The sequence below is a fragment of the Cetorhinus maximus genome, chromosome 13 (genome assembly GCF_964194155.1).
Source record: "Cetorhinus maximus chromosome 13, sCetMax3.hap1.1, whole genome shotgun sequence".
NCBI classification, from domain to species: Eukaryota; Metazoa; Chordata; class Chondrichthyes; order Lamniformes; family Cetorhinidae; genus Cetorhinus; species Cetorhinus maximus.
In genome coordinates, this window is record NC_135891.1 from 57,945,857 (window position 1) to 57,959,602 (window position 13,746).

The following is a 13,746-nucleotide window of genomic DNA, read 5'->3' on the forward strand; positions in this document are numbered from 1 at the left end:
TTTGCATAATGAAGGAAGCGACTTTATACGTTTTTTTTTGTCCTCAGGTTTTTCTTGATGTGCTACATGTTTGTGAACCTGGCCTGTGCTCTACAGACGCTACTCCGAACCCCCAACTGGAGACCGCGATTCAAATATTACCACTGGTATTTCACACTTTCTCTAATCTACCATATTTTTGACCTTGTAATTTTTGTGTTATTCTGACAAAAGCATTTTTTTAAAAACACACTTGAATAAAGCAAAGCGTGTCACACAAAGTATTGCAGACGTCTCAGTGCATGTTACGTAGAGAATAACAGATTGCTTGCTGTGGTGAATAGATAACAAGTACTTCAGAGTGTGTTACAGATATTTTCTACAGAAGATATCAGGTGCTTTAGAATGTGTGTTTTTTTTCATTCATGGGATGTGAACGTCATTGGATGGGCCAGCATTTATTGCCCATCCCTAGTTGCCCTTGAGAAGGTAGTGGTGAGCTGTCTTCTTGAACCATTACATGTTGTGTAGGTATACCCACAGTGCCGTTAACCCAGAACAAAAAAAAACGTAAAAACTGGGAAATAAGAATACTGGTCCAAACTGTTTTTTCCTTCTGAGAGGGAGGGAGTTCAAGGATTTTGACCCAGCGACAGTGAAGGAACGGCAATATATTTCCAAGTCAGGATGGTATGTGGCTTGGAGGGGAACTTCCAGGTGATGGTGCTATCATGCATCTACTGCCCTTGTCCTTCTAGATGGTAGTGGTCGTGGGTTTGGAAGGTGCTGTCTAAGTTGCCTTGGTGAGTTCCTACAGTGCATCTTATAAATGGTGCACACTGCTGCTACTGTGCGTCAGTGGTGGAGGGAGTGAGTGTTTGTGGATGTGTGCCAGTCAAATGGGCTGCTTTGCCCTGGATGGTATCAAACTTCTGGAGTGTTGTCAGAGCTGCACTCATCCAGGCAAGTGGGGAGTATTCCATCACAGAAAAACCTGGTCCTCTTATTGCTATTGGTGTGGCCTTGCTGTGTGCAGATTGGCTGTCATGTTCCCCACATCCGTGCAATGGCTGCACTTCAAAAAGCACACATTGGTTGTAACATGCTTTGCAACATCCTGAGGCTATGAAAAATGCAATTTAAATACAAGTTTTTCTTTCTTTCCTTCTTTTGTATTGTTAATCAGCAACCCCATCTGGAAATTTTTTATGCAGATGTAGAGTTCGGACAGACTAAGGTTTCACTTCAAATAACCTATTAATGTGCATTATCTGTATATATATATATAAAAGAGTGGGCATCTAGAGAAGACACCAGTGTTAGTTGAACTAATCTCAAGAAGGAGTCAGTGATAGTGTGAGAGGACAGATAAACCATTAAAAAAAACTATACATATTACTATGTATCCATCCAAAGTGGAACGATTGGCATAGATTTATGCTGCAAAAAATGATTGAAGGAAAAGTAAAACTTGCAAATCAGGTTTGCTCAACCTTAAAGGGCAATGAGACCTCAACCGAGCTGTCACTTCCTATTATAGGCACTCTTATCTGTTCAGCTGAGCAATGCCACTCATGCATGAAGTTCATTCAGATTGTTAATGGCCATCTTCACTAGGCCATTTTAAGATTTTTCTTCTGGATGAACAGCTGGGTGAAGGCAAAGGAAAATAACTGATGAGAGCTCCAGCCTTAATGAGCCAGCCTTCCTGGTTCATCCTCTCACATATTCTGAACTCTCTCCAACCGCTCCAGTACATTCAGTCAGCTCCAGTAAGGATGATTTTGTGGTGTCCCCTGTAGCCCTTTATATTTCTTGTGAACTGTTAAAATAAATTTTTAGTTAAAAAATGTGGAACTTATTCAGAAGACAAAAATAGGTACTGAGAAAATCAATGAAAGTTAATGTTTGATGGTTTCGGACAACAGCCTGATACTAATGCCCAAACATTGGCAGCTCTGTTGTGTAAATGATCTGCATCAGTGTTATTACAGACACCAAAACCCTCCTCAGGAAGTCGTTTCCTGGGTAACTCTGACCACAAAGTGCCAACAACAGAAAAGTGAAATATCCAGCAGCACTGTCATTAGATCCGCTATCTTCAGAGTGCAAAAATAAAACAAGCTCTCTGCACATCCATACAGGATAGCAAAATACTTTTTCCATTAATAACCTGTAGAGGCTACTGCCTCCCTCCCCCCTGCCCCCCACCCCCATCCCTCACCAGTGAGTGCTGGTCAAAAGAGTAAGATCTCAAATGTATTTTCTCAATGCATCCACAGCTCTTCCATTTTTGCAGAACAAGCAAAGAACTTGCACTTCTATACTGCTTTTCAGGACATCAAGATGCCCCAAAGCATTTACAACCAGTGAAATACCTTTTTGAAGTGCAAACGGCAAAATAATGGAAATTCTATACTGTAATAAATAACAGAAATAAGTGGCTGATAAACTGAACACAAATAACAAGCTTCAATGAACAAAATATGCCACCATGTCTGTGGCATTACATTTTTATACTTGTGACAAGCTTTTACTTTTTTTAAACAGGACAATGTCATTCCTGGGAATGAGCCTGTGCCTGTCCCTGATGTTTATTTGTTCCTGGTACTATGCAATAGTGGCCATGGTAATTGCTGGACTTATCTACAAATACATTGAGTTCAACGGGTAAGTCTCCGTGTTTGTTTTGTACAAGTCATTGCAAAGTGAAACCCTGGACTGTAGTATATAAAAATACTTTCCTTGTACCCCTCGATTCCCCACCTGCCCGTGTCTTGCCAATGTTGAAACTACCACTTGCAGATATTATTACTAACCTGAAAAGTATTTATTGGCTTTATAGCTCAGTCTTGTTCAAGCTGATCAAGGTTTTAATTCACTATTGTTGGGATAACAATTTGACTTTTAGCGCAAAAGCAAATTAGTGCAGAGGCTGGAAAACTACTAAAAAACTGAAAAGGCTGGAAAACACTCATCAAGTCAGGTAGCATTTGCAGAGAGAAATAGAGCTAATGGACTGGATTTTCATCTTCAACGCAAATGGGAGTCGTCGAGAAATTTCCTCACCTCAGTTGCAGCAACACTCCGCTATCCCTGTACTCCATCCCCTTGTAATAAATGGCACATGCCATTTGCCTTCCTAATTGCTTGCAGCACCTGCATGCTAACTTTCTGCATTCATTGTACAAGCACACTCAAGTCTCTTTGAACATTAACTTACATGTTTCACACCTTTTAAAAAATATTTTGCTTTTTTATTCTTATGACCAAAGTGAATAACTTCACACTTCCCTATACAATACTCCACCTGTCATCTTGTTGCCAACTCACCTAACCTATCTATATCTCTTTGCAGCCTCTGTGTCCTCCCCATAGCTTACCTTTCCACATAGTTTGGTATCATCAGCAAACTGATACATTACTCTCTGTCTCTTCACCTAAGTCATTAATATAGATTGTAAATAGCTGAGGCCCCAGCTACTATTCACTGCCTGCCAACTTGAAAAAGTGCTATTAATGCTCACTCTCTGCTTTCTATCTGTTAACCAATCCTCTATCCCGCTAAAATATTATCCCCATCTCCATGAGCCCTTATTTTGCCTATTAACCTTTTGTGTGGCGCCTTATCAAATTCCTTTTGGAAATCCAGGTATACTACATCTACTGGTTCCACTTCATCTACCCTACTAGTTACATCCTCAAAAAAACCTAATAAATTTTGTTAAACACCATTTCCCTTTAGTAAAACCATGTTGACTTGTTCTAAACATATTGTGCATTGTTAAGATTTCCATAATAATGGACTCCAGCATTTTCCCAACAACTGATGTTAGGCCAACTGGCCTGTAGTTCATTGTTTTCTCTCCACCTCCTTTCTTGAAAAGCGAAACATTTGCCAACGTCCAATCTAAAGGGACCGTTCCTGAATCTAAGGAGTTTTGGAAAATCATAGCTAGCACATCCACCATCTCTGCAGCAATCTCTTTTAGAACCCTAGGGTGTAGGCCAAGAGGTCCTGGGGATTTGTCGAATTTTAGTCCCTTAAGTTTCTCCAATATTTATCTCTGTTGATATTAATTTCTCCAATTTCCTCACTCTTTTTAGCCACTAGATTATCATCTATTACTGGTTAGGAACTTAGGGCAACATTTCCCCCCCTATTGGGGGGGAAGTGCGGAAGCGGGCAGCTTTCTGATCGGCGCCCCCGGTCGGGGGGCACCACCATTTTACGTGGGCAGGCCAATTAAAGCCCGCCCAGCATCACATCTGCCAGCAAGCGCTGTGCGCTCCCTGTGCAGGCGGGGGGATTCCCTCAGCCGGGAGTGCGCTTTTTCGCGCATGCATGCGTAAGAGCGCGCAAATCTCCCTGAGGCTAAGTGCTGCCTCAGGGAGATCGGCTCCGATTAAAAACTTTAAATAAAGGTGATAAAAGAATTTCACTGCCATGTACCCTCATGTGACACTGTCATGTGTGTTGGAACATGTCCATAACTTTTATTGAAACATTTCATAAGATTTTATATACCCTCATGAAACCTCATCCTGCCCGTGGATGAGGTTTCATGGTTCTTCTAAAGCCCACCTGGGCTCCTGGCCTGCCCGCCAACCTTAAGGTTGGACGGGCAGGTCCATTAATCATCTTAATTAGTTTTTTAATGGCCTTAATAGGCTTTTACATGTTGGCGAGTGGGCTCCGCCCCCATTCGCCAACCAGAAGATGCTGCCCTTAGTGTCTGTTTTCACAGTAGAAGACACCAAATATTTGTTCAAAGTCTCCACTATTTCCTCATTCCCCATGATAATTCCTCCTGTCTCTGATTCAAAGGGACCAACATTTACTTTAGCTACTCCTTTTTATGCACTTACAAAAGTTCTTCCAATCTGTTTTTATATTTCTGGCTAGTTTACTCTATTTTTTCCCATTTTATCAAATTTATGGTGGTCCTTTGCTGGTTTCTGAAACACTCCCAATCCTCAGACTTGCCACTGATTCTTGCCAACATTGTAAGCCTTTTCTTTTTATCTAATACTATCCTTAACTTCCTGAGTGATTCATGAATGGGTCCTTCTTTTTATTCTTCAATGGAATGTATTTTGAAGATTTTGAATTGTTTCTTTAAATGCTTCCCACTGTTCACTTACCTCCAATGCTTTTAGTCTTTTGACCCTATTTACCTATTAACCTTAGTCAGTCCTTTCTTCAAACCAATGTAATTGTCTTTGTTTAAGTTGAAGATCTTTGTTTGCGGTTGGAATATGTCACGTTCAAACTCAACATGGTATTATGGTCACTGTTTACCAATGGATCTTTTACTATGACATTACTAATTAACCTGGCTTCATTACACAATACTAAATCTAAGATAGTGGAACCAACTAGGAATAAAATTATGTACTGCTCCAAGAAACTAAACACGAAAATGTTCTACAAACTCATCTTCTAGACCTTTCTTGCCAATTTGATTATCCCAGTCCATAGGAAGACTATTACATTTCCTTTGGTGCAGGTTCCAATAATTTCTTGTTTAATGCTCTGCCCAATGATGTAACTACAATTAGGGGGCCTATAAAGTACTTCCACAAATGTTTTCTGACTCTTACTGTTCCCAATTTCCACCCATACTGACTCTACTTCATGATCTTCAGAGGCCAGACCTTTTCTCACAAATGTCCTTGTGTCATTTTTGACTCTCAGGGCTACCCCTCCTCCTTTGCCATTCTGTCTGTCTTTCCGAAATATTGGGCAGAATTTTATGTCCCGCAGTCGGGCGTGTGCCCGACCTGATCAGACATAAAATAACGCGCGATGTTGTAGGGTGAGCGTCCCGACATCATTGCACACTTGCGCAATATTTCGGTCAGTCGGCAGACATAAGCAGGTGGCGAAGCCGTGCCCACCATTAATTAAGAGGCCGCTCAAGGCCATTAAAAATCAATTGACACCAATTTTTCGTTGCCCATGCAATTTCACACTCATCGCATGGGCAAGGCAGGCAGGCGGCCAGCTGACATTTTCAAAAGCCTCATCCATGGGCTTGATAAAAGGGGTGAGCAACATTGCTAGTGTCAGTAGTGAGGAGTTTTGGAGATAGTTTGCTGCTGGTGATTTATTGGTACTTGGCAGCTTCATCTCTGTTCAGGGCTTCATTTTTAGCATTTCCAGGCTTCATTTCAGGACTCCTTGGTGTCTCCAAGGCCCCCAGAGGATTCAGACCATGTGGACCCTTCCAGGTATCAGACATCCTTCCCTTACCCTGGTAATGGGATTGTGGTCTCTGCTGGAGGCACCTCCTCCTCTGAGGAAGAGAGGGGCAAAAGGGAGAGGAAGCCAGCTGTCCCAATGCAGCTTCCAGGAGAGCAACTGGTGGGAGGAGAGGCGCAGGCATGAGGTGCGCAGGGCCAGAAGGAAATCCAAGGCGGAAGTGGCCGCAGAAGACACCACCATCCTGCTGCCAGGGTTTACTGGTGGCAATGCAGCTACCTCAATATGTCTGAGGTGCAATGTCGAAGGAGGCTTCGCCCCTCAAGGGAGACAATGACCTCCATTTGTCAGATGATTGGGCCCGAGATCAGCTCCAACTGTTGTGGGTGGACATCCCATGCCAGTGGCTCTGAAGGTCACAGCAGCCCTCAACTTCTATGCATCCAGCTCTTTCCAGGGGTCAGTAGGAGATCTTTTTTTTTATGATGGGATGTGGGCTTCACTGGCTGGGCCAGCATTTATTGCCCATCCCTAATTGCCCTTGAGAAGGTGATGGTGAGCTGTCTTCTTGAACTGCTGCAGTCCATGTGGTGTAGGTACACCCACAGTGTTGTTAGGAAGGGAGTTCCAGGATTTTAACTCAGTAACAGTGAAGGAACGGCGATATATTTCCAAGTCAGGATGATGAGTGACTTGGAGGGAAGCATCCAGGTGGTGGTGTTCCCATCTATCTGCTGCTCTTGCCCTTCTAGATGGTAGTGGTTGTTGGTTTGGAAGGTGCTGTCTAAGGAGTCTTGGTGAATTCCTGCAGTGCATCTTGTAGATGGTACACAATGCTGCTACTATGTGTCGGTGGTGGAGGGAGTGAATGTTTGTGCATGTGGTGCCAATCAAGCAGCTGCTTTGTCCTGGATGGTGTCAAGCTTCTTGAGTGTTGTGGGAGCAGCACTCATTCAGACAAGTGGAGAGTATTCCATCACACACCTGACTTGTGCATGGTAGATGGTGGACAGGCTTTGGGAAATAAGGAGGTGAGTTACTCACCGCACGATTCCTAGCCTCCAACCTGTTCTTGTAGCCACGGTATTTATATGGCTAGTCCAGTTCAGTTTCTGGTCAATGGTGACCCCCAGGATGTTGATAGTGGGGGTATTCTGTGATGATGATGCCATTGAACAACAAGGGGCGATGGTTAGATTCTCTCTTGGAGATGGGCATTACCTGACACTTGTGTGGCGCGAATGTTACTTGCCACTTGCCAGCCCAAGCCTGGACATTGTCCAGGTCTTGCTGCTTTTGGACATGGACTGCTTCAGTATCTGAGGAGTCGCAAATAATGCTGAACATCATGCAATCGTCAGCGAACATCCTCACCTCTGACCTTATGATGGAAGGAAGGTCATTGATGAAGCAGCTGAAGATGGTTGGGCCTAGGACACTACCTTGAGGAGCACCTGCAGTGATGTCCTGGAGCTGAGATAACTGACCTCCAACAACCACAATCATCTTCCTTTGTGCTAGTATGACTCCAACCAGCAGAGAGTTTTCCCCCTGATTCCCATTGACTCCAGTTTTGCTAGGGCTCCTTGATGCCACACTTGGTCAAATGCTGCCTTGATGTCAAGGGCAGCCATTCTCACCTCACCTCAGGAATTCAGCTCTTTTGTCCATGTTTGAACCAAGGCTGTAATGAGGTCAGGAGCTGAGTGGCCTTGGCAGAACCCAAACTGGGCGTCATTGAGCAGGTTATTGCTAAGCTAGTGCCGCTTGATAGCACTGTTGATGACCCCTTCCATTACTTTACAGACGATGGAGAGTATGCTGATGGGGTGGTAATTGGCCAGGTTGGAATTGTCCTGCTTTTTGTGTACAGAACATACCTGGGCAATCTTCCACATAGCTGGGTAGATGCCAGTATTGTAGCTGTACTGGAACAACTTGGCTAGGGATGCAGCAAATTCTGGAGCACAAGTCTTCAGTACTATTGCCGGAACATTGTCAGGGCCTGTAACCTTTGCGGTATCCAGTGCCTTCAGCCATTTCTTGATATCACGTGGAGTGAATTGAATTGGCTGAAAACTGACATCTGTGATGCTGGGGGCCTCCAGAGGAGGCTGAGATGGATCATCCACTCGGCACTTTTGGCTGAAAATTGTGGCAAATGCTTCAGCCTTATCTTTTGCACTTATCTGCTGGGCTCCTCCATCATTGAGGATGGGGATATTTGTGGAGCCTCCTCCTCCAGTGAGTTGTTTAATTGTCCACCACCATTCTCGACCGGATGTGGCAGGACTGCAGAGCTTGGATCTGACCTGTTATTTTAGGATCCCTTAGCTCTGTCTATCACTTGGTGCTTATGCTGTTTGGCACACAAGTAGTCCTGTGTCACACCTTCACATTGTTGACGCCTCATTTTTTGTATGCCTGGTTCTGTTCCTGGCGTGCCCTCCTGCACTATTCATTGAACCAGAGATAAACCCCTGGCTTGATGGTAATGATAGAGTGGGGGATATGATGCGCCATGAGGTTGCGTTCGAGTACAATTCTGCTGCTGCTGATGGCCCACAGAGCCTCATGGATGCCCAGTCTTGAATTGCTAGATCTGGTTGCAATCTAACCCATTTAGCATAGTGGTAGTGCCACACAACACGATGGAGGATATACCCAAAGTGAAGGCAGGACTTTGTCTCCACAATGATTGTGTGGTGGTCACTCCTACCGATGCTGTCATGGACAGATGCATCTGCGTCAGGCAGGTTGGTGAGGATGAGGTCAAGTATGATTTTCCCTCACCACCTGCCACAGACCCATCTAGCAGTTATGTCATTTAGGACTCGGTCAGCTCGGTCAGTAGTGGTACTACCGAGCCACTCTTGGTGATGAACATTGAAGTCCCCCACCCAGAGTTTATTCTGCGCTCTTGCCACCCTCAGTTCTTCCTCCAAGTGGTGTTCAACATAGAGGAGCACTGCTTCATCAGCTGTGGGAGGGCAGTACGTGGTAATCAGCAGGAGGTTTCCTTGCCCATGTTTGACCTAATGCTATGAGACTTCATGGGGTCCGGAGTCAATGTTGAGGACTCCCAGGGAAACTCCCTCCTGACTGTATACCTGGTGGGACAGGACAGTATCTGTAAGGTATGATTCCATGAGGGTGACTATGTCAGGCTGTTGCTTGACTAGCCTGAGAAACAGCTCTCTCAAATTTGGCACTAATCCCCAGACGTTAGTAAGGAGTACTTTGCAGGGTTGACAGGGCAGAGATTGCCATTGTCATCTCCGGTGCCTAGGTCAATGCCAGGTGGTCCATCCGGTTTCATTCCTTTTTTGTGACTGTGGCAGTTTGTTACAACTGAGGGGCTTGACAGGCCATTTCAGAGGGCATTTTAAAAGTCAACCACATTGCTGTGGGTCTTGAGTCACATGTAGGCCAGACTAGGTAAAGATGACAGATTTCCTTCCCTATAGGGCATTAGTGAACCAGATGGGTTTTTACAACAATATACAATGTTTCAACAGACAACAATCAACAGAATTTCATGGTCGTCATCAAACTTTTAATTCCATATTTTTATTGAATTCAAATTCCACCATCTGCCGTGGTGAGATTCAAACCCCCAATTACCTCCAGGGAGGCAGGGACATCAGGGATGCCTTGATCCAACGCTCCTTCAGCTAGGCTGCCAAAGATCAGCTTCAACCACATGGCAGGGCTGCTGCCTCCATCCCAGATGTCTGAAATAACCCTTTCCTTTGAGTGCAAAGTCCAATCATTGCCTGTGCAATAAAGGTTAGAGTCATTCACATCCAGCATTACATACTGGCGCACCCTGCACCAAAAAAAAAGATGAAGCATACTCAGGCCATTACGACAAAAACAAAATTTATCTCATTTTGACAATCCAAACAAATTTACGTAACCTTTTGCAAGGGCTGAGGCTCCTCCACTTCTACCTTCCCAATCCCCTACCTGCCTCACTCAGAGTCACACCCTCCTGTCCCTGACACTGACCAAATCAGAAGACCCTATCTTAAGGAGTGTGACTGCCTTCTGGAACAAAGTGTCCAGTTAACTTTCCCCCTCTCTGATGCATCAATGTCTGCAGTTTGGCCTCCAGCTCATTGACTCTGAGCCAAAGCTCCTTAAGCTGCAGACACTTACTGCAGATCTGGTTGCCATGGATCACACTGTCATCCGCCAATACCTGCATACTGCAGCCACGATACATCATCTGTCCTGCCATTTTTATGACTTGTTAATTAATTTATTTCTTCATTAATTTATAATTAATAAACCTTACTACTACCAAAAAACTTTACTAGTAAACCTTACCAATAAATTAGCTGAGTATTAGCTTAGTATTTCAATGTTATACTTACCCCCATTAGAATTCTCTAGTTTTGATTAGAGAAAAAGTGAAAATGCTTAGCAACCAATCAATCACCTTCCTTCTGTGCTGGTCTGTCAGACTTCAATATTTTTTGGAATGCTAGAAACCTACAGACTGCACCAACCCACCCATTCATAACTTTCTTTCAAAAAAAAACGTAGCTACTATAACCCCATAAAAGTGTCATGAGCCCCACCTTTAAATTATTAAGAGCAGAAACTACAAGAACTTTCTTGTGTAAGGGGACTTGACAGGGTGGATGCTGAGACAATGCTTCCCTTTGAGAGAGAGACTAGAACAAGAGGACATAGTTTAGGAATAAGGGGTCTCCCATTTAAGACAACAATGAGGAGAAATGTTTTGAGGGTTTTTACTGTGGAATTCTCTTCCCCAGAGAGCAGTTGAGGCAGGGCAATTGAATATTTTTAAAGGAAAGTTGGATAGATTCTTGATTGACAAGGGAGTCAAAGTGTATGGCAAATAGACAGGAAAGTGGAGTTGAGGCTACAATTAGATCAGCCATGATCTTATCAAATGGAAGAGCAGGCTTAAGGGGCCGAATGGCCTACTCCTACACCAATTCATATGTTTGTTCGTTCATATGTAAGTAGACATTGAGCCAATGAAAAAATAGATCTGAAAGGAAGCACTATCAAACAAGCAATGTTTTCCCTTGTGTGGGCCTGTTTCAACAAACTGATGGAAGTCTGAGCTCTCAGCCATGACCATGACTTCAAAAAAATCTGGCCCAAACATTTCAGGTTGAGATCTTCCTTCAGAACTCATGTTGGAGGTAAGCAGCTTTTAAGCAAATACAAAACCAAGAAAGAGGTGGAGAAGGGTGCGAGAGGGGCAAGACAGCAAAAGAACAAAATGGAGAGATTTCTAATAAGGTGGAGAATAGGAGTAGTTGAATGACAAATGTGGCTGCATGCTTAAAAAATGAGCAAGGACAGGGCCAATTTTTCATGTAATCTGATTTATTTGGTAATATTTAATGTATGATGTGGCATTGTGTTTTCTCCTGTGTTTATAGTGTAAATCCACAGTAGTCTTACTAGTGTACTACTGGCAAGAACTAATTTGCTGTGTTGGCTATCTTAGCACATCTCAAACAAAACAAAACACATGTAGTTAAGTACAGTACATGTATTTAGACATGTTTCTGGTGAATATAAATGCAAAACCAACTCTGGTCTGAATTTATTTATTTTTAAATGTGGTGGGAATTTGCTCAATCATTAGCAATGAACTTTACACCTCACGCCTCCCCTACCACCTTGCTGAAGGCTAACCCCAGCACGTCATCTTGGTTCAGGCTCATGTGTTGCTGACAGGCCTTGTGCTATTTCCATCACTACTGGATCACCCATCTTAGTTAGAGGTGAGAAATGGTTACAACGTCTCCAGTGGTTGAAATGGTTTCTTTAACTTAACCACCATCAATTACCCTGCAATTGATTCTCAATTTGGCATTCTCAGTTTCATTCTTCCCCCTCTTGTGATAGCAATACTGAGCACTAGAGACACATTGCCATGGCATTAATGACAGGAAATACACTCTAGAAATAATGTATGATTTTGATGAGCACACTAATAATTGGGTGGATCCATTCAGCTCTCACCAGACAGTGCTAGAAATGTTGGCAGACAATGGCTGCTCTGCTGTTGCCTGAAAATGTGTCATAGTGACATAATAAACCTGCCCCCTGTATGTCTAATGGACGATAACTAAATTACTGATGATTCTGTTGACTAGCTCTGATGGTTTTATTCTGTCATTGAAACCATTAAGCTGCATTACTATATAAGTATGACATTTTGTTTCCATAGCAGGCAATGCACAAGGACATGGGCCTTGAACTGAGTAAAGATAGCAGGAATAGATCATGGAGTCATAGAGTCATTTATGGCACAGAAGGCAGCCATTCGACATCAAATCCTTGAATATCCTTCGAGACAAAAAAAATAGCAAAGTGACATGACACTGAAACTATTTGACAACAAAGAAGAATTCCATTAGACCCTAGAAAATTTGAAGGACGTTGTAAAGCTATTAATAAAATTTGGCCTGAAGGTGTTGAAAGCAACTGCTTCGGTAATTCAATGAAAACAGACCAAACAGACTGATAAGGGGCAAAATTGAATAACATTATCCATTTGATTGGCAGCATCAGAAAGATGAATAACAATAAAACAATTCATGATATTTAACCTAGAGGAGAATCACAATCACATGACCAGTCCTACAAGGTAATTTTATTTTCCTTGACAAGTTAGCAGTCCAAACAATTTTGTGCAAGGTATTATTGCAATATTGCTGCTATCCATTCAGATAGTAATGCAGTACTGACTGGCTATGCATAGGTGTATGTGATTCACTCATATGGAAGTGAGCAGCAGAATGTTTTGATGATCCTGATTTCCTTTGTGCAGAGCTGAAAAAGAATGGGGAGATGGCATCCGTGGTCTGTCCCTCAGTGCAGCTCGATATGCTCTGCTCAGGCTTGAAGAGGGTCCTCCTCACACCAAGAACTGGAGGTTAGTGGCCAATTTAAACGTCTATGCTTTAATATCCTGGTCTAGCAAAATTGCATTGGGTTAACATCTGCAAGCCTGCCAGCAATTCATAACCATCAACAATTAAAGGCAAGAGCTCTACATACTTGGCAATTAGTAAGGCATTTTGAATAACAAAGCCTGTAGTACAAACATCTGCTCCCCATACACTGCTGTGTGCGCTTAATTGGAGTGATTGAATAAAGGGGATGTTTTGTTTACCTCAGGGTGAACACATGAATTGGCCCCACTGCATTAACCATTCTATTACTCTCCCAACAAAGCTTGATAGAATGGATTATATACTGAAAACTTGGTTCCAGTTATAATTGATAAATATATTCTAAATGTAGAATCAGCCTGTTTGGATGGGCTTTGTTCTTTTGTTACATGTCGGGTTGACCAAAATAATTTGGTTTGCTCATAGGCCCCAGCTCCTAGTACTTGTAAAGGTGGACCAAGACCAGAATGTCAAACATCCACAGCTTCTGACTTTCACCTGCCAGCTAAAGGCTGGGAAAGGACTCACCATTGTGGGCACGGTATTGGAGGGCAGCTTCCTGGAGAATCACACCCAGGCCCAAAGGGCTGAAGAGGTACACACTAATCTAGT

General features: G+C 43.2%; 1 protein-coding gene across 1 annotated transcript in view; it reads left to right on the top strand.

The window, feature by feature from the left end:
- The window catches only part of LOC144688627 (solute carrier family 12 member 5-like), a 742,161-nt gene that overhangs the window by 671,370 nt on the left and 57,045 nt on the right, over nucleotides 1-13,746 (top strand). Inside the window, exons 14-17 of the mRNA XM_078555421.1 lie at nucleotides 48-146; nucleotides 2,530-2,649; nucleotides 13,011-13,115; nucleotides 13,561-13,729. Of these exons, the coding sequence (XP_078411547.1) occupies nucleotides 48-146; nucleotides 2,530-2,649; nucleotides 13,011-13,115; nucleotides 13,561-13,729 (493 nt within the window). The remainder of the gene's footprint in view (nucleotides 1-47; nucleotides 147-2,529; nucleotides 2,650-13,010; nucleotides 13,116-13,560; nucleotides 13,730-13,746) is intronic.